This window comes from Streptopelia decaocto, assembly GCF_964273445.1.
Source record: "Streptopelia decaocto genome assembly, chromosome: 3".
In the NCBI taxonomy this organism is placed as follows: Eukaryota; Metazoa; Chordata; class Aves; order Columbiformes; family Columbidae; genus Streptopelia; species Streptopelia decaocto.
The window spans coordinates 6,324,479-6,348,427 of record NC_138656.1 but is presented as its reverse complement, the minus strand read 5'-3'; the positions used below and the strand labels follow the sequence as shown (position 1 = coordinate 6,348,427).

The following is a 23,949-nucleotide window of genomic DNA, read 5'->3' as shown; positions in this document are numbered from 1 at the left end:
CTTGAAGAAATAATTTCCTGCCTGAATCACTGGCTCTGGTGTAGAATTGCATATTTTTCAAGTTGGTGATTTAGGAGTATTAATAAAAATTATTAATCATGTTAACCCTTTTAAATATAATAGCCCTCAAAACCACTGCGTGTTTTAATTAAATGCTTTGGACAGACAGATTCTGGTTTGCTATTTACATGATGAAATTAATTTACTGAAATATGAAGTAGACTTCATTCAAGACTATTGTAAGTTAAACCCATTTTTTTCCTTGATTTGAGAGGATTACACATGACTACTTATATCCGTTTAATTTCTTGTGAATATAGATCTTGTTTTCTTTCTTGAAGCCATAACCAAGATATGAATGTGGAATTAGGAAACAACTGTATAAGCTTGAACATTTGAAGAGAGCGTAGATTCCAGTGAGGCTTCCGACAGATATGTTGACTTGCATTGTCTTTATAGCCCTTACAATTTTTGAACGTTTAGAATTTGCAGACAATTTTAGCCTTAAAAATTTATTGTGAGCAACGTAACACTTACTGTACACTGTGTTACAAGAGTTCATTTTTATGGTGTTTTAATTAGAACTGAAAGAGGAAGATAAGCATTCCTTTTTGGGACCCAAGAACTGTTGCCCTTGGTCCTGGCAAGCAGTGTGTTGCCATTTCTTTATTTGTGTTTAGAATGTTGAATCTATATTAAACTCTGCTTCTGACAACATTACATTTGACTGTTTGAGGGGAAGTCAAGTCACCTTCACACTGGAAGGCTGCACTTGATAATCTGCTGCTGTATTGTACCCATTTCCAGGTGCTGTAAGAATGCAGAACAAAGTAATCCGGTGTGTTCCCCAAAGAGGTTATCATGCAAGAAGCACAAATATGACTTTTTGTATTTAATCAGTTGTTCCAGTGCATAGTGGCACAAAATTAGGGATTTATTTACCTAAGAGAAGCCTTTAGGAAGGATGCTTGTGATATTATAGCTTCGCTAATTTGTAACACTACTCTGTTGTATGGAAGTGACCTAACTTTAGTAAAGTCAGATCTTTAATCCACGCTCTTAGCATTTCTTCTGCTGTTTGTGGTAGGAGTACTAGAAGCAAGCACAAATTGTACATATCCTCATGCAATTTCATGTTAGCACATGTACAAACACAAAATGGAAAGCTACTGCCAAAGTAATTCATAAAAACTGCCCGATAAAAGTCCGAAAATTCAGAAACTTTTTAGTTGAGATACCTCCTTTAAGATGATTTGAGTTTTCTGGGTTTTCTTTTTGGTAAGTATTGCTGTTTGGCCCAAATATATTTTGCCATCAGTTGGCACAGCAAATGCTTTTATTTTAAATGTCAACTGACTGTCAAATTATATATATATTGAATTCTTCACAGAAAATGTGTAAACGTTTATGTGGGACTTAAGAACATATTGAATGTTGCTAAGGTTTTTGTTTTACCTGTAACTATCAATTGCAGAGAAAGAGAAGCTGCAGAGATACCAGACTAACAGTGTGATGTCAGATTGCCTTGGGAAGACACACTAAAACCAACAGAACAAGGGAAAGTGAAAAGAATTATAGTATCAAATTAATACTTTTCATGACAGGAAAATTTGAAAAAAAAGTGCTTTAAAATTCCTTTTTAAAGTTTCATGTTCTAATTAGTTTTTGTTGCCTAGCAGCAGGTATGTGTATTACCTTAGTTGTGCTATCAGAAAGTGCTGGTGTGTGAAACAACAAAGATACAGCCACCTTTTTAGTGTAGGTGAAACGCTTGGATTCCGTGTTTTGATGAGAAAGCATGAAAGCTAGTTTGCTGTCATGAAGACTGATTGAGGGAAACCTCAAATCCAGATACATCTTGCTGTTCACATGTGACATAGTATTAAGTTTGTAGCCAGTAGTGTAATTTGGGGGGATCTTCAAATCATAGAATCATTTTGGTTGGAAGAGACCCTCAGGATCGTTGAGTCCAACCATAACCTAACTCTGGCACTAAACCATGTCCCTAAGAACCTCGTCTACACGCCTTTTAAACTCCTCCAGGGATGGTGACTCCACCACTTCCCTGGGCAGCCTGTTCCAGTGCCTGACAACCCTTTCCGTGAAGAATTTTTTCCTAATATCCAATCTAAACCTCCCCTGGTGCAGCTTGAGGCCATTTCCTCTCATCCTATCACTTGCTACTTGGGAGAAGAGACCAACATCTTGGCAATTCTGAAGATGGAACAGGAAAGTTGTCTTGCCAATATAGTGCAACAGTTTAAAAAAAGGCATTACACTTAACATTAGGCTTATACTAAATAGCTTTTTCCTCTGAATTTTCATAGATCCTGATGCACTAGTTGATATCTCAGGATATATGGTACAATACAGGATTTCTTACCAGTGTGAAACAAGAAGATAGCAAGTTGGCTATTAGCCTGTTTTAATAGCATGGCTTCTGTCCTTACTACTCTTTCTAAAAGCCGTATTTTGTGGTCATGTCAAACTTTTGCCAGAATTATAATGGACTGAAGCCAGAAAAAAAAAAAAAGAACAGCTTTAACAAAGCAGAGCTAGAACGTTTTATCAGAAGTCAATGTGCGTTACTTGTGTTGGAGGGATGAACAGCTGCTTTTGGCAGTTGCCATCAGTTTGGTGCTTCCTGTTTACAGAACTTTCCGAGTCTCCGCAGAGCCCTGGGAATCCTTCCAGCTAGGGAATGCCTGGCTTAAACAGTGAGTGCTGTTTAAACAGCAGGTGATGAGCAAACTAATGGCAGATGTGCTTCTCTCGTCCTTTCTCAGAGCCAGCTCACTATGGATAATGCACAATTGATGGTTGAATTGGAGGTGAGAGAAATTAAATTTAGATTTTTTTGTAAATTGAGCGGGCTTGATATCATTAGTTGAAGAGCGCTAGTGTTGGTATGCGGTCGAAGAATGATGTTCTGTAAACACAAATACCTTCCAAACAGAAGAACAGAGGATTTTGTTACTCATCATTCCTTTCAAATGTGGCCAAGTTTGCGGAATGTAGACTAAATGTTTGTGTCATCTCACTGGCGGGAAATCTGGGCTTTTATCAATGGCAATGTTATGAATTGGACTTTAAAGCTTTTTATAATGTATTAGAAAATAATGAGCTGAAAAACATAGATGGAATCTATTATTTGTTCTTTCCTTAGCAGAAATATGTTTGTCTGTTTTCAAGTTGTGCTTCAATTCACAAATGAGCAATGTCTGCAGAAAGGTAACAGCAGAAGGATGACGCTGACAGTTTCTCTTTCAGAAATGTTGTGTCAAATACCTCTCTTAGGAGCAGGAGTTTGGGCAGTTGGGAATCACAGAATATGCTTTGTAGTGTCCTTTGTGGTTTTATAGTGGAGGAAGCACGCTATGAGAGCATTGAGATGTCTTCTCCGTGACACAAAGGAAAAGATTTGAGAAGAGAATGAAGTGATCCTGAAGTTTCATATAATCTATTTTATCCACTGCAAGTTTAGAATTTCACAAGTTTGTATTTGTGTTGTACGGCAGACAGGCTTGAATGTTAAATTATATGCATTACCTGTACAATAAAACCAGCTAAAAAACTAATATTAATACAACATGGTGATATTACACGAGGGTTTGTCTTGGTCCTGACTGTGCTTCTCCCAAAAGCATTGGGAATTTATTGGACAGCGGTATCCTCAGTTATTTAATTTCTTAAAATTTTACCTGTAAAGTTTGAAAGTACAGGTGCATTTCCTTGTAGGTTCTTTAAAAATTCTAAAGAGATGTTTTAAATTACTTACTTATCATAAAATATGAAGATTTCTGCTTTCAGACAGCTTGCACTTAAACATTTAACAAATAATGGTGCACGAAATTAAAAGCAGGCTTCATTTAGTGCTTATATATTCCTCTAATGTTTGTTTAAATTGTAAGCTTGAAGTTTAGTGGAATACACAGCAGAAGCAGAGTGGTAAACAGCTTCACTTTAAACACATTCTGTACACAAGCTGGATGAAGTCCAGTGGGGTAGGTGATCTATAGATTATTGACCTGAAAGAATCTGGATTTCACTCACATTACAGCATGGCGAGATTTAGAGCTGTTTAGCTGCACTCCGTTAAAACTGAGGGATGCTAAAGCACTTTGATTACACCCCGTTCAGCCCAAAGTTCTGAAGGCTTTGAAATCTAATGTAAACTATCAAGCTGGTGATGGTTCCTCTGCTGTGGAAAAGTATGAATGTAAAACATCTGATGAACAGCTGGTTAGCGCTTCGGCTGGGCAAGTGTAAACAAAACACTTCTTTTTACAGTTTACTCTTGAATCTGTGTTAGGCTGGATCTGTCGGTAGCTACAAATGGGAGAAGGGGATCAGAAATTAGCAACTTGATCGCTTGCCTTGGAGCAGGTGACCTTCATCATGGGAGTAGTTTAGTGTACATAGAAGAAATAAAATGTTCTTTGCTCATCACTGTAGCTCCTCCAGAGCAAGACTGAATGTTGAGGCCATGATTTGCTTTAACACTTGGTTAAATCCATGTGCTCTGTCCCTGCTCTGAGCCTGGACCTGGGTCTTGGTGTTCAGTTGTGCTTGTTCTTGCAGAATGTGATGGGATCAGTGAATGTGGGGCTGCTATGAAGACCTAGTTGCTTATTTTTAAGAGACCATTGCTGCAGATACAAAATATATAAACAAAAGCCGCTAATGCTTTCTATATGTCAGACAGCAATAACAGAATAGTTGAGCTTTGAAGGAGAGAAATGTGTTTTGTAAATGCAGTTTTGTGACTAGGGGAGGTGAGGATTAAACCACAACTATTGAAAGAGGTTGGTTTTTCCTGCTGCTTCTTTCTGGTGTGACCAGACAGTGCTAACATTATTAGTTAATGCTGGAGTTGAAGTTTTGATTTGGATCTTTTCATGCCAAATTCTTCAGTGTTACACCAATGTGACTGGGAAGGAACGATGGGTTTCATGAGACTTAAAATATTATTAAAATCTCCAGGTTTTTGTAGTTTTGTCATTAGCAATCTATTAGATCAAAGCTTTGACTAGCAATTTTATTTTGTTACAGTATATTTTTTTATACTAGTAGGCATATTTTGTTCTATTTTTACTGAATTTCTAACTGTACAGCAAGATCTGTCATTCTTTAGGGTACAGAGAGAGCAAAATGATGTAGGAGTGTGGGAGCCAGATTACTTTTTCCTTCTAATGAGAAACCACTATGACTTTAACATACATGACTGTGCCTCAGTTGCGCCTTTTCTCTTCCTGTTTAAATACTAATTAAATATAATGTTATGTGAAAAAATGCCATTACCTATATTGTTATTTTTTACGGAAGTCTGCTCTCTTTTTTTTTTTCTTGATGGCTTAATTTAAATACTGTTTAGGCCTTGATAGAGGAGAAAGGCTGCTTGTTTAAAAAAAAAAATGAACAAAACCCCCAACAAACAAAAACTCCAAACAAAAACTACCACCAAGCAAATGGAAAACAAACCAAAGAACAACATAACAATCCAACCTGAACTATTCTGTCTGTTTGCGGTGACTTTTCACCGCAGCATGTCTTATAGACCGAACAATTTCTGCAGCTGAGTATAGGTTTAGGTCTGCAGACCAAGTTCAGGTTAAGACGTGGTCTTTGAATTACCTGAGTTTCTGAAGACCAAATGATGTATGTTCCCACTCTTTTTGTTCATTTGCTTGCAGAAGTCATACCAAATACTTAACCAGCGTTTGGTTAATGTAATGAAAGTATAAGACATACTTAAAATCTCAGAAAGTATGGAGTAGAAAATTTTGATTTGGATGGTAGAGCTCTTTGCCATTTCCCAAGCCTTGCATTTCTGTTTTAAGCAAACAGATTTTACTCTGTTGTTATCTATTGTGTTATGATTGGCAGGATTCATGGTTTGCAGGGATTTGGTTGCAGTCAAGGACTAATACAGGAGGTGTAACTGGGACCTAGTTATAGTTCTTGTACAGAGCAACTGGCTCTTTAAAGGTAATATCTGTTTAGTTTAGATTAAATAAGGTATTACTGTTCATTAAGCTTACCACATTTATCATTTTTCTGCAATATGGACTTTTGTTCCAATGACCACCTTGTATCGCTTTTGAACGTAGCTGCTCTTATGTCTAGAGAGAACATGGTAAAGCTTTTAGTTTTCCTTACAGTGAGGCTTGAAGTTGGTTCTTGTCCGTTGTTGTTGTATTATTTACATTAAAGGAATAATTCTAAACACACAAATAGCTATGGGCAGATTGAAGGAGGCTGAGTAAATCTGCTCTAAAGTCCTTGTGGTCAGCAAAGCCTTTTACAGTGTCTGTACACTAGACATAGAATACTAATTGATTTAAAAGAAAATAATTGAAAAGGGATATATAAAATGTGTGTTGCAATTGTATGTTCAGCTTCAAATCACAGTTTATTGCAAATGTGTGACTGGGGTCTGTTTGGGCTCAAGTGCAAGAACTTGGTTAATTTTGTGGCTGAAGACATTTTAAGTCGTATGTAAATCATAGCATTGTTTCCAGATTTAAAACTATAGGAATCTCATTTCAAATTACAAACCAGAGAAAGAATACTTGATTCAGCTAACTTTAAAACTTTTCCAGCTTCTGATAGAAGATGTTTTATATCATATGTCTCAAATTAAGAACAGAAAAGCCACTTTAAAAAGTAGGATGTGTTTTGGCTTTTCTGCTAATATTCATAAAACAGCAAGGAAGACAGTCTATAGCAGTTTGATGATGTCTCTGTACAAAGTGCTTTAAATTGGGAAAAATGAATAAACTGTAGAAGTGACCCAAATTTGCTTGATTTTTTTCATATGTGGCCATCTTTATATTAATTATAGTACAGAAAGAAGTAAATATTGAGACATGAGGGGTTTTTTTCAACTTGAAACTCTGTTTTTCATTATTATATCTTCCTTGATCCGAGAACAAATGGTTTTGTACTCACAGATACAGTTTCCAGTATTGTTTTTATTCCATGTAGCTATTCTTCCTTTTTCTTTTGTAAAAGCCCTGGTTGACCTGACAGTCTTCTCAATGTTTAGTGACAAGATCAAAGGGGGAAGGCAGGAAAGTGAAATAAGACAATCACACAAGAAACTGCTCCTATTGCAAATAATTCTTCCCCATGATTTTTCCTAGGTTCCCCTTTTCTTGCCAATGAAGATGGAGTTCTTGGAGGTGTGATAGTTCTTCGGTCTTGCAGGTGTTCAGCAGAGCCTGAATCGTCACAGGAAAAGCCAACTTTACTAGGTACGAAGTTCTCCTTCATTTTTACTTCATTTAGCTAGGTGCTAACTCCAGGTGAGAGATGAAATATGCATGTGCGCATGGTTCCCATTGTTCAGAGGCCACAGAGAAAACAAAAAGGAATTGAAATTGTCTGAGATGACAGAACTCTAGAAAATGCAATAGTAGTATTAGCCTTGTTCTCTAAAACTGCAGAAAAGAGCATTTTTTTCCTGACTTATTTCTGATCAGCATTGTGATTCAGATTTCCTTCTGAAACTACAGCACAGAAATTATGGTTGCTTGTGGAAAGGGAGGGTATACTCCACATAAAACTGATTGCATTTTTAGCAAGAGATAACACACGACTGTTCACTGCTTCTTAGTGGTTGATACACTAAAAATGCCGTTAGATTTTTTTTTTTTCCCCCTAGAAACTCTTTTTAATCTGTAGGCTATTGTTTAGAAAGTCACCTCACCTATGTTTTAATTCATTAGTGCTTTTGTCCCACTAAATCCTAACACGGTGTCCCCAGAGCCTGCCCAGCTACAGCCGCCTGGAGCAGCAGGCAGAGCGTGTGCTTAAGGGGAGCTGGCAGATATATTACTAATATTCTTACCAATGGGTTAACCCACACAAACGCCAGTGTTTCTTGCTGTCTGTTCAGTGACTTCCAGGACATGAAGGTCAAGCTATCACAGTTGCACAGGATGAGTTGTATGTTGTCTTTCTGTTTTGTTCTCAGATTACACCTTGCTGGTTCGCATTACAAGACTCTTTAAATATCATGTACTCTTTTGTCTGTGTTGGTCAACTTGGGTCTGATTGTATCCCCCTCCAGTCATTCACTCTAAGAAGTGATTTTGCTCAATCCACTTAGTAACATTAGCGTTTCTCTAGTCAACAGTTGTAGTTTGTGTGTTTTATGCTTTTGGTCAACATCTCATCTTATCCATAAGAGTTTCATGTACGTTTATTTTGCTGTTACAAAGAACTGGTGATTTGGGAGGTGAATCCTTAAAGTGCTGATGATGGTTCTGAGATTATCCTGATGGACAACAAAGGAGTTTTGGAAGGCTTGGGTGGGAAAAGGTTTTAGAAATAGCTTTTGTATATTATATTTTTGGAGTTATTATTTGAATAGCATGTGTTTTTGAAGAAGTAGACTATAAAATAGACTTTGACGATCATCTTACTCAAGACTGTCTAATCCTGACTCCAGAATCAGGGCATGGGTTGCTAAACATAAGAGAATATTGCAAGTTTGATTTTTCAGTTTTCAGATTTAAGAATGGAATAATTGTGACATTATTGATCTAGTGGAAAAGCTTCCTATGACAAAAATCCTATCCCTAAAAAGGAGTTGAGAAAATGAAAATGCAAGTTTCCTTAACTAAGAACAAATGAGATCACCTTAGCTTTCTTGTTTCTTACGTTTGCAAGTCAGAAATATTTCTATTCAGTTGTCATTTATGTAAGAAAACATTTTTCTATTAAGGAAGATTTGATATGTTTTTTCCTCAAAAAGTAATAAAGAAAATCCCCATACATCATACATAATAAGTAAAGACTATTTGTCCATTGATTTTTTGGTTTTCTTTCACTGAAATAAGATTCACATACCACAGCTTATTCTCAAGATTGTTTGTGTACCACAGAAGTCATATTGAAGAATTTGTTCTACAGAGTAACGAAATCTCATGTCTTTATTGCATGGTAATGCAATTTATTTTTTTGGTAACTACTGAAACAAATTGCAAGAAAGTGATGTGTTAGGTAGTTGAAAAGATGTGCAATGTCTTCAGATAAGTATGTAATTTAGGATTTCCATTGTAATTCCAGGTCTTGTAATAGCCAGCAATTACCATGTTTTCTGCTAGCACATGCTGCCTTTGGTGGATAATATAGAAGGAAAAAAATATTAAAAACTTAAAAGAATATGCCTAGAGTTACCAAAGGCAAAGAAATAATATTTTGAGGGTGTTTGGCCTGAACTGCTGCCCAGCTTCTCACTACCAAAAGATAAGATTAAATTTGTCTCCAAAAAAATGAATGTTTTCCCTGCCAGTTGAACCTGTAGGGTGTTAGGGAGGGGTTGGCCTCATCAAATGCGGTTCTATTGCACTAAATATGTTTCACTCTCTGAAAGCTTTTGACGAACCTTTGGTGGTATCAGTCGTGAATCTATTACGGGGGAGCAAAGCGCATACCTAAACGAAGTTCATTTTTCTTTTATGATGATATCTACGTATCTGTCAGAATCTCCCAGTCTTGCCGGGATTGTCTAAACTTTGATCTTCTACTCTGAGTTAATTGCTATGCAAGGATAAATGGTTCAAAGGATAACCGTACCCAGCATGCTGTGACCTTCGTCAACCATATTAAAGGAATGTGATGAATAGGAATCAATAGATTTGTGTGTGTGTGTGTGACTTGTTGCATTTTCCTTTCTAGTGGAATTTCTGTGGAGCCATACGACCGAGAGCATGTGTGTAGGATATATGTCTGCACAGGATGGCAAAGCTAAGGTAAGCCATGAAGAATAGGTTGTAATACAGTAGAACAAGTGCAGAAGCTAAAGAAAATACAAAATAATTATATATATATATTTTTATATATATATATTTTTATATATATATATATATAAAAGAAATTTCTATCATTAAGAGAACAGAAGAAATAATGGGTGCATAAGCAGTTAAATATATCTGTTGATTGCACATTTATTTTAATTGCAGCAGTTAACAAACCTGCGCTAACATATAGATTATATCAGGAAAAGGTGCCATGAACATTTTCATTTCCTCTGCTGACAGTAATTGTATTTGAGTAACTTCAGTTTGACTCAGTTACCCTGGCCAGTTAGGGTGGTACGGTATTTTTATATGAGCTTGTCTGCCTTCAGATAGAGCATTTGCACCAAGGAAGAAGGAAGAGGATATAAAACAAACTTCGAGGTAGTTCCTAGAATAGCATCCATAGTAGACAATTTGAATATTAACATCCACGGTTCTTTTAGTTTCTTGGGATCTAATTATTTATTGTTTTTCTGGAATGAGAGAAATAATATGTTAAAACTGCATTTAACAGTGAAAACTGGAAAAATCCTTAACGTCAAATAGTAGGGATTAACCCTTAGGAATATAGCATTGAAAGGAGAAAAAGGCAGGTTTTGTGATGCAGCAATAGGACATTTTAGGAGAGGTGTTTGGACAATGAGGATGAACATGGGAGAAGCTGCAAGCAGAGAAAAACAATCATAATTTGTAGACATTTATAAATGTACAGCTGTCGGTATTCAAGATTAAGCATGAACAGTCAGAACTAGTTAAAGGAAGTGACAAAAGTGGGGGGAAAAGCTAGAATAAGAAGGCTCCCACTATGGTTGAACTACTAGGGGAGGCGGGGGTGTTTACTGGAATATTTGCATGTATTTGAGGAGGAGATGACAGCCAGGAAGCTTGTACCAGCAGATAAGAGCAAGACAGACATCCAGCATTTTGATGGTAGAATTTAAAGGAGAATGAATTTTAAAGCCTAGAAAAGGAAAGAATTTGAGGGCCTGGATTTGTTTGATTTTCACCAGAAATGGCTGCTTGTGGGTCTGCTGGGGAAGAATATTTAGTCATCAGCAATGCGGGAGGAGAATACAAACCCCATATCTTTCTCTCTCCTTTCTTTTCTTTTTTTTTTTTTTTTTTTCTTTCTCCCCCATATTTCATTTGGGAGATAAATACAAAGGAGCATGTGAGTGAATATGTATAGGAAATGTGTATAGGAATATGTATATGAATATGTATAGGAAAAAAAAAGACAAGAATGCCCCAGAAGGAGGAGGAATAAAAAGCAGCTGGTGAGGGAACTGCTGGTAGAGGTGTTATTGAAGTACTCACTTCATGGCCTATGTAGAGTCCTTTCCAGTTGATTATCCGTGGAATGGGGTGTGGTTTTATTTGTTATCTTAATATTTATTTTAGATTTGTTGGAAAATAATCCATACTCAAGCTAAAAGCTCAGATTTAATTAAATGAAGCTAAATAAGCTCAGCTGCAAATATTCCAGTATTTGCTAGTTAGTTTAAAAGTCATCGTATTGTGTTTATAGTGAAATAAGGAGAATTATTAGAATGCACGTTAAATTATTACAGTGTGCACACCTGCCTCTGGCTTATACTGCATGCTCAAAAGCTGTTTCTAAGGAAACACTCTTGTTTCTTCCCAGTAGTGTCTGTCTAATTAATAAATAAATGCTACATATGAAGTCTGTCTGGTAATGAGCACTAGCATGACAGTGCCATGCCCAGAGATGTTTTCCTACTCGCAGTTGCAACATTTGACATCTGGTGTGCATTGTTTTCATACTGCTGGTAAATTCTCCAGCTGGTAATCTTGATTGCGCTGACAGGCACAGCTGCTCTTCTTGGTTCACTTTTAAATTATGTTTTTGACCTTCATTGAAGAGTTAATCCCCCTCCCTTTCTTCCTTCTTTGAGTCTGTGGCCACAAATGCTTTCCAGAGAAAAACCACAAATGCTTTTGCTGCTGACTTCTATTGATCAAAAAAAGTCTTCTGTCATAAAAGCTGGAATTTTATTCTGCTACAACTAGGGCTGAGTTATAGACAGAAAACTGGGCTTGAAATAGAACACAATGCCTTGTAAGTAAAAAAAAAAAAAAAAAAAAAAATCCCTTTTCTTTAATAGAGTAACTGTTTTGGTACAATTAATTTTGAGTACTTGCCATGAAAGAATAATGGTGTAAGAATTCATAAAAGTATAAAATATCACTTGTTTATGAGTACCATAGGGAAATGATCAGGCAGCAGCTTGTAGGGAAACATCTTGCTTTCCTGTTGTTCTAGGGTGGTAAAGAGCTTCAGTTTTTATTTCTTTCATCAATCTAGGACTCAAGTTTTATTCTTAAACCAAGGGGTTGTCACAGTGGCTGATTTTGTGCTGGTTCAATGGAATGAACATGAAAACATATTTTTGTAGCAAGACTTTCAGAAAGTGAGAAGGTTAAGTGTCTGCTGTTATGAATTAGACTAATACTAGAATCGTAATTATATCAAGGGGTACGTACTAAGGAAAAAAGGATCCTGCTCTATAATCTTAGAGTGATTCTTTGTGCATTGGAGGCTAATGCGTTTAATAATAGGACCTAGCAAATGCTGGTTCTGAACCCCAGATTGTGGAGGTATTGGAGGCCTTTCTTTTAAGGCAAACAGACACTTGTAAGCTAGATACCAGCTCACCTGCAGACCTGGGTGTGGTCAAGAGGTGGAAACACACTCAACCAACTCTCAGCAACTCCTTAGAAGAACAGTGGGACAGCAAAGTGCAATCGGAGACTTGAAGTGCTGTGGACATCCTGACCTGCTGGTGCTTCTGGCTCTTAGCTCCGTGAGCTCTCCAAGTACCGGTTTGGAAGTCTCCTTGCAACTGGGGTTTGTTTCCTCCCGATGTAGAACAGATGGGGTTCTGCAGCTGACCACTCACCTCCAAACTAAACTGCCTGAATGCCAATGTATAAAATGGCTGAGCCTGCAAGAGCTGTGGAATGATTTCTCACTGTGACTAGTGGTCATTTGATTTTAAAGCATACTCTTTGGAAAGGTGTCCAGTCTTTTTTTTGGAATACCTGTTTCCTGGGAAAGTCACTGTTTCCTGTTGAACACTGGTTTAAAATGCCTGGTCGAACATTTAAAGGGTTTGGGTGATCGTAACTTTAAAAATACTGTGGACACTTGCCAGATGAACTGAGTTCATACCTTATCACTTACACAGTCATCTCTGGTTGTGTGTCCAATTACTTGCCTTTCACTCTCTCTCAAGGCTGGGAGTATTTCAGCTCCTCCACCACTGATATCCCTGGCAATGTCACCTTTACTACCTGGACAGTGGATATCTCGTTGACGTCCCGTGATTCTTATGCCCTTGAACCCTTATATCACTGCCACAAGCAGCTGATCAAAGCAAATCCTCACTGGTTCACTCTTCCTTGTTTTCTGTCATCCCTCTTGACACGAGCAGTTCCAGAATCACTCGGTGCCCATGTTTGTCACATATTGGATGTGGAAGGAAACAAACTTTTTATCTGGACAGCTTTGACTCTGTCTTGAAACTAACCTGTACTACCTATTGCTATAACTTATCCAGGCTGGCACCTGGGAGCATCAGTTGTGATGAGTTTAAAAAAAAATAGATATATCTATTTTAGAAGCTGCCAGTCCCAGACATCCTTCCTGAAGCAATACCGTCAAAGATTGTTTCAACATTAGGTCTATTATTTGGGAAGATGAGTAGACTTCCAGAGATCTCCTGAAGCAAGTTTCTGCATTGCCATCTATGTGACGGTAGAATTGTCACATAAGCAGACAGTCAACTATTTCTAGCCATTAGTGAGGTTGCTAGAATATTCTAGGCTGCTGTGGAAGTTTCTGGCTGTAGCCATGAGAATAGATGGGAAATATTAGTCTGTAGACTTCCCCTGCACTTGCCAAGCTCCTTTCGTAGCAGTAACTGCTGTATCAGCAAAGGTTAAGTCTTCTGAATTGAAACACTGGAACATTAAATATCTTCATGAACTGAGGAGGTATGTTGTTTTTCTCTTTTGTTATCGTGATGTTGACTGACAAATTACTTGATATGAATTCAAGATCTTTGATAAACACTTAATGCTTTTAGATTTCCTGCCCAAACCTCCTTTTCTTTCTGAGGCACTAGTCTTCAGAATAACCTTCCAGATGTTTTTTCTTTTATGGACCCTTAATAGATCCAACAACTGATCACAGAAGGTCATCCTATTACTGGAGATGCAACCTCTTTAAAGATATTCTGGCAGCTTTCAGTTAATCGGTTCCAGTTTTTGTGAACCGATTAGGTTACATTCTGAGTGCTTAAGCAATTGTGTTGTCACCATTAGGAAAACAGCTGTATTCTGATGACTGCAGTGTTGCTTCTTGGAGCTCTGTTCATACTGTTGCAGGCCGTGTGCAATATTTGAGGCCTTGGCAGTTGATGTACCATCTGGTAGAGCAGTTTAAGGGTCAGTTTACACAAAGGGTTTTGAGACCTTCTGCCTTGTCATTTGGGAGTGGGAGAAATAACTCCTTGTATTCACCCATAATGTGATTTTTTAGATGTAAATGGAGAACAGGAAAGAAAAGAGGTTAGCAGGTAGGCTACAGGTTAATTCACTCCTTTTAGTTACATAGTCTTCGTATTTTTTTGTTCCTTGTCTGCTTGCCCAATGGAGGATGCTGCAAAGGAAAAGAAGTTCTTCCATCTCAAATGACAGTGCAGCATATGCCTGCAATGTGAGTTAACATTCCAACTGCATCTCTTGAAGGTTCTGGTTATGGGTAGGCGACCTTCCTTTGTTTTAATGTTGTGTGTCTGTGCATAATCAAGCAGGAGCTCTTTTGTCTTAGGCAGGGTCTGCAGAATATTTATTCACTCAAGGCCCTTGATATTCTTTGGGCAGAATGTACCACAGAAATTTTTTCCTGAGTCTCCCAAGTTTCTTATATTATCTTGGTGACTGAGGGTAGTTGGTGGTAGATGATGTTTTTGCTTGAAAACAGGTACTTCTTCACTCTGTTTTCAGTAGTGTTTGAAGTCAGAATGCTTGCTTTCCATTGAAACACCCAGTGTCAACACCAACAATGAGCAGTCTTGGTCCTGTGATATGTGTAGGTATTTGAAATATTTTGTCAGCTCACTATGGTTCTTAGTAGGTATGTATTAGCTTTATGACCTGTGCATAATGTTGCTAACTTTTGCAATTATTGTAAATGCTGCAATACTTTTGAGATATCCGTGTAGTTCAGCTTCATAGGTTTTAGTTTTTGTAACAGCTGGATGACCCAGGCAATGAATTTCTAAAAATCTAATTGTAACATTGGATATAATCCATTTCGGTTGCAATTTTAAATCTCTCTTTGGCAGATGTTTGGTTCTTACAACATGAATTACTAAGCTATGTTATGGCAGGTTTCAATATTGCGAAGCTTTATATGCTGTTCTTTCCATTTTCTAATGAACAAAAATCAAGTTGCTGTGCAAGATACGGGGTAGCAGTCATGGAGAGTGTTGCATCTTGCTATGTTTGAAAACATCTGTCAGCAACAAGTGCTGTCTGCACCTAATGTTGTGATTGCAATATGTGAACAAAAACTTTGACAGTTAATTTCATTTTCCAGTACACGGAGACATAGTGGACAAGGCAGACCACGTCCAATTCATTTTTCCTGTTGAGATGTTAGGTGTCGTCATCAGATTTATTCACCTTCACTAACACTGTATAATTTAGCAAAATCACTTCCCTCTATGTTTGAAGTGTTACATATGACAAACACTGGTTGTAGGGACTCTTGTCGGATTTCTGATGATGGGCTTCTGTGTTTTACCTTGTGAATAAAAGGTCTGTAAAGGCCCTTTGTCAGGAGAAGGGCAGTTATCCAGTGTTCACTGGGTGAGGAAATACATCCTGGAAGAATCTTAATTCTAACTTGAAAATTAGTGGAAAAAATTACTGAGCCTGTTTAGTTAACAGAAATTACTAAGTCAAATAATTCAGTTATTCATTTCAGACTACAGAAACAGTCTTTTAACTTCAGGAGACAGGAAAAGTATATGTCACTTATACTTCTTTTTTTCTTTAATCTGCACTCTTGTCTGGAGACTGGGGAATTGGTCAGAAATTTTCACTTGAAAACAACTCTGTTCATACAACAGAGCATCCAGTTCTCTCATAAAAGTAAGGTATTTACATTTCTTGGAAATAACCTTAAGTGCTATGATACCAGTTAAAATATTTGGCTCACAGAATTGTGTGGAAATTATGGGCTCTGAGATTGGAAGATAAATTCACTTTTGGGGTTGAGTTCTTGCATAAAGCCAGTAGTTCTGCAACTCTCCTCATGTTTGGCTGACATATTTCAGAACAAAGCATGGAAGATGGGATTGTGTATCCAGCTATGCAAATGTAAATGCAATAACCTGGCTTAGCACCTGCGATTCAGAATGGTAAGAATGACATTTTAAGGTACATGGCAGTATTTTAGAAAACCTCTAGAGTCTGGGATGCTGAGCTGAATAGATGATTGGTTGATAAATGAATTTAGACTGTCTAAATACATATGTGAATTACTTAGATCGAAATGCTTTAGTTTCCAACTTTCTTATAATTTGATTTTTTTCTCTAATGCATTATATTAATGTTTTTCGGTACATAAATAGTGTATCGTAATATACTTAATCCACAGAATTAATTTGAGCTTGGAAAACTGTTTGCTTTGAAATAAACTTGTAGTAGTATTTTTAGTGTCTGAGAGCCAGAAGAATGCCAGCAGTATGTCTGTGTATCTTTTGCCAACATGGCAATTGCTCTTCTCCTTTGCCTCTTCTCCTTTGCCTCTTCTCCTTTGCCTCTTCTCCTTTGCCTCTTCTCCTTTGCCTCTTCTCCTTTGCCTCTTCTCCTTTGCCTCTTCTCCTTTGCCTCTTCTCCTTTGCCTCTTCTCCTTTGCCTCTTCTCCTTTGCCTCTTCTCCTTTGCCTCTTCTCCTTTGCCTCTTCTCCTTTGCCTCTTCTCCTTTGCCTCTTCTCCTTTGCCTCTTCTCCTTTGCCTCTTCTCCTTTGCCTCTTCTCCTTTGCCTCTTCTCCTTTGCCTCTTCTCCTTTGCCTCTTCTCCTTTGCCTCTTCTCCTTTGCCTCTTCTCCTTTGCCTCTTCTCCTTTGCCTCTTCTCCTTTGCCTCTTCTCCTTTGCCTCTTCTCCTTTGCCTCTTCTCCTTTGCCTCTTCTCCTTTGCCTCTTCTCCTTTGCCTCTTCTCCTTTATTTTGCATGGCACCTTCTAGTCTCATATGATAGGTGTACGTTCCAACTGTGTTGCAGGAAAGCTTCCCAGGAGACAGAGCAGCAGAGGATGTGTGTTGCTGCCAAAATGGGCTGTTACTGCCTAGAAAATTAATTGAGAATAGGTGACCAAATGGTTCTCATGGTGGAAGCGTGTACCAGCTATAAGGCCTGTAGACCTCTGAGCGATTTAGAATTTTGAAAGAATATCTAGGGTTTGGTGCTGCTTTTCTTTAAGGTGCTAGAAAGCAATTTCATTAAGTGCATGATGTCCTTGGTTTTTCATTATATTTCATCTCAATAGAGTCATGAATGGAAAAAGTTTGGTTTATAAATTATTCCGTCCAAAGCACGTCTTGAGCATGTAATGAGAAAGCTAAACACATGAAGAACTCCCCTGATTTGCTGAAGAACTGAATGTGCTGCCATCTGGTAGTTGTACTCTGTCCTCTTGGCAGCGTTTGATTGACTTCAGTTTTCTCCCACAGCGCTGTCAGTCTTCTGGCTTTAACTTCATATTCATTTTACATTGTAATTATGCTTTAAAATAAAAATGAAGCTGTTGGGACAAACGAATACTTTTGTGTGAATGAAAGGGGAAGAGTAGTTCTTTAAAGAGTAGAAAAAAGTCTTTTTGGTATTAGTTGGTGTCTAGGTTGTTTCAGTATCTTTGTCCAGGAGACATGAAGTAGAGTTGGCACAATTTGTAGTGTTTTTTTTTAAAAGGTATACTAAAAATATTGAACTTCAAAAAAGGCTGGAATGTTCATGACACAAAGGTGAAACCATATATTGTCTTGGTAGCAGTTAACATTTATTCCAGGGCAGAAAGACCTGTTAGTTTTGGACTTGAAGGGTAGAGGGAAACTTTGCAGTGTGCATCCAAAGGGACTGAGAGGGAGGAAGGTCCCCCAGGCAGCGTCTGCAGCACTGGGCTTGGGGAGCTGGTTGCTCAGTGGGTCTGGTTGGGTCAGGAGGGAAAGAAGGAGACATTGAGCATATGGATGGCAAGTACACGGAGCAGGAATCAGCGTCACAGGGAGGCTTCCATGAAGCTGAGCGGAGGATTAATTCAGGAAAACTTTTTCTATTCCTGCATTTTGTGCTCCCAGGCACAATTTCCCCCAGATGTGGGTTTGTTCAACTTGTAAAGCTGATGGACTAATCAAATTCAATTAAAAGCTTTCCAATTTTGTTCTTTTTTATTTGCTTTTCATTTTTATGTCTTAAAAATCTCAATCTAATCCACTGTACAATCTGGACTTAATGCAAAATATGATGTTGGGATATAAAAATGTAACAAACTGTACAAATAAGCTCTGTGGTTGCATTTAAAAATATTAAATATTCTTTGATATTTTATTTACTAGAGTTCTTATGGCTAAGAACAAAGGAGATATAACTGTAAGAATTCACTTGGGAGTTTGTCTAAAGTTGTCTTGACAGAGCAATGTTATCCTTTCATATTATTTGTTAGATAACATATTTTAAACACTATTATCTTAGATCTGTCTCGTTTTTGTTGTACGTAAGGCAGCCATAGGTGAAGGTATTAAGAAGTAGTCAGTCTAAACAACATCTGCATTTGTTCCGTTGTACAAGGTATCCAAATAAACAGGATGCAAGGAAAGGCTTTAAGAAAGGTTTTGTTATGTGTGTTTGGGGTGTTTCTGTGACTAGAAATATACAGATGCTAGTGTAGAATGGTTTGGGGTTTTTGTATGAGAAGTGTGTTTTTCCTTTTATAGGAAATGAGGTTTTGTATTAGAAACGTGTTTTGGACAGCTATTTAAGCATAGCTACTTGATAATGTATTGATGGATTATTATCTGCTTGTCCCCACTTGTATTTCATTTCCGTGTTCAAAAACTTGCTAGAGACTTGCTTAACTAACTTTTAAAAATAACAGGATTTATAGATTTCATGTGGATTCAATGAAGCCTCATGTTTTGTTCCTGCATTTATTGAAGGATCTATTAGGCATTTAACTTGGGGTTGTGAGATGAGCCAAGCCTATGCAAAAGGTTAATCCAGAACTTGGGGCAGAAGACTAATTTACACAAATCAGCTCTGTTGTAGGTATAATTAAAAAAAAATGATTATAAGGTTCATTATAATCATGATAGTGCTAATATTTCTTCTGTTTCAGTAACAAGCTTCCTCTCTTATGCCTCTTGGCAACATCCTTGGGCCTCGGTGCTTTTTATTGTATAATATTGCTACAATGATCTGCTAATAATGTTGTCTGATAACTTTATAAGCAATTTCACCTTTGAGTCCTGCCTGCCTTTGAGTGGACCGCTGGTTTGCCTTGATTGCAGTATCTCATTTTAGTGTCATTCTGAGGAAATGTGCTACTGTGCCATTGAACAATTTTGCTTTTACACTGTCATCCTATCCCGCTTATCATTTAGAAATTTTCACAGACCTGGAGGAATGTCTTGGATCTGTCAGTCATAAAATAAAAAATACCCTTCTTCCACTTGCTTTTCTTCCTTCTCTTTAAACTTACAAAATATTATAACATCTCTAAAAATTGCCAGTTACATTTGGGGGAAAACTGTAACAGATTTGAAAGGAATCTTTTCTTCTTGAAGTGGTAAATCACAGTCGTAACCAAAATTGTTCTGGAGTAGGAAGGTGTTCATATATCAAGCAGAAGGGGCAGAGATCAAAGTTTTAACAGTAAAATGAAAACCTTTAAAAGTTTTTAATTAAATCTCATTCTGTAATTTAACTGAAAACAAGACTACCTAAGAGCAGACACCAGGATTCCCTTATCAGGAAAGGAATTAAAAAGAACCTGCCTGTGAGATACAAAATGTCTCTTCGATGCAGTGGTTACAATCTCAAATCACTTTCTGCTCAATTAATGCAAGTTATTCATGGTGAACTTCTACATCTATGCTTTATGTCACAACCCATTGCCTCATTGCAAGTTACACATTTTGCAGCATTTTAATATTTTAATGAAATGATGTACATATAAAACCTGAAATACGCAATTGGCTGCACTTACAGGAAGCTGTAATTTCTAAATGCCAGCGACTTCTTTGTTGTGAGCTTTAGACTGTAGCAGGAATCATTTCTAGTTCATAATTTAATAATTGTTTGAGCGTTACATTGTCTGAGTGTTAATGAATCACTTGATGAGATGTGCAGCTCCTGAGGGACATGGAGGCGAGTGCTCCTGCTTTGGTGGTCCCTCCAGGGCCACTTCTGCCTCAAGCCTGTGGAAATGCTCTTATCAGCCCTACTGCAAAGGGGAAAAATGACATTATTTTAGCAGTAAGTCAAAGTATCTTTTCATAAGTGAACGGTTTTGCTCATCAGTAATAAAATGCACATCAGAATATAAAACATCTTAAACAGATTTTTAGTGTCACTGAGTTGTAAGCCAAAATTTTATGTACACATACGCATGCTCCCTCTTTCTGGCTGAAATATTACAGAGCCATCTCAAAAGTCCTGCTTTTAAAACTTCTTACTGGAAAAGATACCTGTTGACAGAAACACAATTGCTCTTTGGGTTCATTTATTTGTCAGCTGGCAAAAAAAATATTTTAGAGGAAGCCTTTGGTTATTTAGGTGGACAAGTAAGTATTTTATGCAGAGAAATTTCTCTTTTGCATCCTGAACATTGCAGTTGCCGAATTCTCTTAAGTGTTAGTTTATCTCTGTCAAATAGTTTGTGTCTAACTCTTCCATAAGATATATTTCTGTGTGCAGTTTTTGAATCTCCCTAAGAAATAGACTTATAATCCATAGAATGCCACAGTTATTTTTTCTTTTGTCTTCATGCTGGATATTCCTTTCTTCTCTTTTCTGTGCATTGGGTCATCCAGTTTACCTTTTCTACACATCTGTCATGGCCTTTCTCTTGTGTTAAACATTAACGCAAACAAAATAAAAATTAAATCATCCCAGTTGTTTGCGGCTTTTCAAGTTGCTTTGTAGTTTGCCCTCAGACTTCAGTGATGGAACAGTGTAATTGTTCAATCCTTCCAAGCTTGCTTTGTGCCCTCTATAGTTTTGTCCATCATCTCACTTGATAATACTCTTGACTTTTCCACAGACTCACATTTCAAGGCTTCCTCCTGGAGCCGTGGCTGGACAGTCCGTGGCGATAGAAGGAGGAGTTTGCCGGCTGGAGAGTCCAGACAGCTGAACAGCTGATTCCTCGCTTCATTGCAAAGAATGTGAATGACTTTTTGTACAATAAGGTTTTTTTGTGTGTTTTACCAGATGTTGGAAATTCTACTCTTGTTTTATACCCCGTATTGCAACCATGTGCACCATAACTTGAGACAAGTACTGCTGTAGTTTATGTTCTCACTCTGTGAATGGGAGTGTGTGCATGTTCGTTTTTTTTCCCTAATAAAATAGGATCTCTTCCCGGTTGTGCAAAGATTATGTATGATTAATGATTGTGTTTTCATTGTTTTACGTTTGAGAAATAACCGAAAGTCTAAAAAAAATAATTTAAAGATATGGTCACAATTGTCATTCATGTTCTAAATTTAAAAGTAACAGGCCTTTGAAGTGGCTATAGAATTATGCAAAAATTATTATGATTTCTAAGTTTCTCAGTAGTTTAAGGAAATCCAATGATGGTTTAAACATGGGTTGTTTTTTTTCCTCCCCAATAAGGAGGATTTTTTTTGTCAAATAATGGTTTCAGTGAAACAAACTAAAGCAAAATTAAGGCTAGAATTGTTTTTAAATAGTCTGATAGGTCATATCTCTGTTCCCAAACTAAGCTGTTAATAGCTTCAAGCTGTATGTATTGCAAAAAGCTTATATGAAGATAATGTATCGTAACGCAGTCTTTATGTATAATGGAATATTACAATGTAAATAAGAAAACTAAGTTTATGGAAAGATTCAATATTATTCTTTGCTTCTGTTTTAAATCTATTTTTAAGAGAGGTACAGAAATGGACATATTACTGGATGCAAAGTGCAATGTGTATGAAATGGATGTTAGGAGGTCTGATATTAGCTTTCTTATTGATAAAGCAGCTTCCTAAAGTCCAGCCACAGCATGGGTATTTATATAACTGTATGTAATAAGTATGTACTGTGCATAAATTTACTGTAATTCTTTTATACCTTCAACAAGACTGCATTATAAAGTGTAATCCTTGTCTGCCTTGTGAAGCATTGGCAGCTCAACTGGCCGTTGTCACCAGTACTAACACATTCACCTGAGTCCTAAAAGTGAGTTCTGACACACAATCTTCCATTCGGTATTTTTTCTTCACAGCACTGGCAGCAATAGAAGACTTTTGGAATGAATTCATTGTCCTGATAAGTATGCCAAAGAGAAACTAAAATAGTTCATCTTTTTCCCTGGTGGATATTTGATAATTCTGTTTTCAGAAATAGTGGATGAATAGATATTCAGACTGCATTTGCTTAATCGGGCATTGTACTTGCCTGTTTTGTAATGTTGTGCCTGCCTATAACAAAACTACTTGACTGATTAAATGGTTACATTGATTGTAGTACCAATCTTTCATGGAAAAAAAACATAATAAATTTTTTTTAATAGCCTGAGTTCATTTTCACTATTACGTTACAGGATACATTGAGATATCATCGTTGTGTGGTTTTTTTAATTGTGACATAAATGTCCCATAGGTGAATATATTTCTATCAGTTCTGTAAATAATATAAAACAGGAGCTTTCCAGGTTCCGAAAACAAAAAAGTGGAATGCATCGGTCTTGAATGTCTGAGATATCAGGCTGGGTCCTCAGTGATATTCTCATGAAATGAAGAACGATATGAGAACGCTTCTGAAATGTTGCACTCATGAAATGAAGAATGATATTAGAACACTTCTGAAATGTTGCCCCTACGCAGATGTGTTGTCTCAGCCATTAAAATTGCTCTAATGTGCAACATTAAATGATTGGGTGGATGCCTCACCATGTAGTGAGTGAAAAATTGGTCACCGTGTGTATGGGTTTGTACATACCCATATTGAAAAATGGCATTGTTTTTGGAAAAGCTACAGTAACCGTGTTAGCCCGCTTTCATTCTAAAAGTGCTTTTCAGTGTTGTCTTTATAGAAACTCTGGCATAAATTCAGTCTTTCATGGAATAAGCATGGCAGAATGGTTTGTAAATTGATAAATTGCTTCTTCCTCTCACTTATCTCTTTATGGAGATTTGTTTTCTAGCATATGATTTTTTTCCCCCACACCATCTCAAAATTGTGTATGTATACATATACAAAATCATAACTTAAACAACATTGAAATTGAGCAGTTTGCCTTTTCATTGTCCAACTTTTCTTCCTTCTGTCTAGGTAGAGGAACAAAAAGAGGATTGTCTAGAGAATCACAAGGTGCAGAGCACAAACCAGGCACACAGCTGAGTTTCTACCTAAGGTACTTATGAGAAGGAAACTGTACTAGCACATAGGAATTTACGTATCAATAATCTTGAAAAATGGCAGGAGTAGAATTTCCTATTATCCAACTCCCACTTAAGCCAATGAAAGATCTTCCACTACTTTAATTATGGGTCTAATTCTGATACTAGTTCTATTTTGAACTTAAAAGTGGCTTATTAAAAATAAACGGTGGGGACGCTTTGCAGTGACGTGGTCTGTGAACTCGTGTGTGATGAGTAACCGTTGCCACTGGTATAAGCAGATACAGTACAAGAGGAAATTATACAGTTGGCAGCAATAGCTGGCTAAAATTATAAAGGAAGGGCAACCAGATGAAATGCATATAAATACAAACAGTTTGAATACTGTTGATTTTATGCTCAAACATGCAATTACGTGTTTTAGAGTGTTTTGTAGCAGACACGTTGGTGCCAGGGTCGTCAGTCTTCTCCCGTAGTCCA

At 37.2% G+C, this 23,949-nt stretch overlaps 1 protein-coding gene across 7 annotated transcripts in view; it reads left to right on the top strand.

Moving 5' to 3' along the window:
• TASP1 (taspase 1) overlaps positions 1-22,642 on the top strand; it is a 79,227-nt gene extending 56,585 nt beyond the window's left edge. For 4 of the 7 annotated variants that reach the window (XM_082047869.1, XM_082047867.1, XM_082047868.1 and 1 more), the window contains 3 exons: positions 7,146-7,256; positions 9,688-9,761; positions 21,162-22,642. In XM_082047869.1, the coding sequence (XP_081903995.1) occupies positions 7,146-7,256; positions 9,688-9,761; positions 21,162-21,254 (278 nt within the window). In that variant the 3' untranslated portion in view covers positions 21,255-22,642. Of the gene's footprint in view, positions 1-1,474; positions 1,589-2,654; positions 2,832-7,145; positions 7,257-9,687; positions 9,762-16,177; positions 16,262-21,161 lie in introns of those variants that run through there. The other 3 variants (XM_082047870.1, XR_014183552.1, XM_082047871.1) reach the window with 3 other exon arrangements.
• Positions 22,643-23,949: the final 1,307 nt, after the last annotated feature.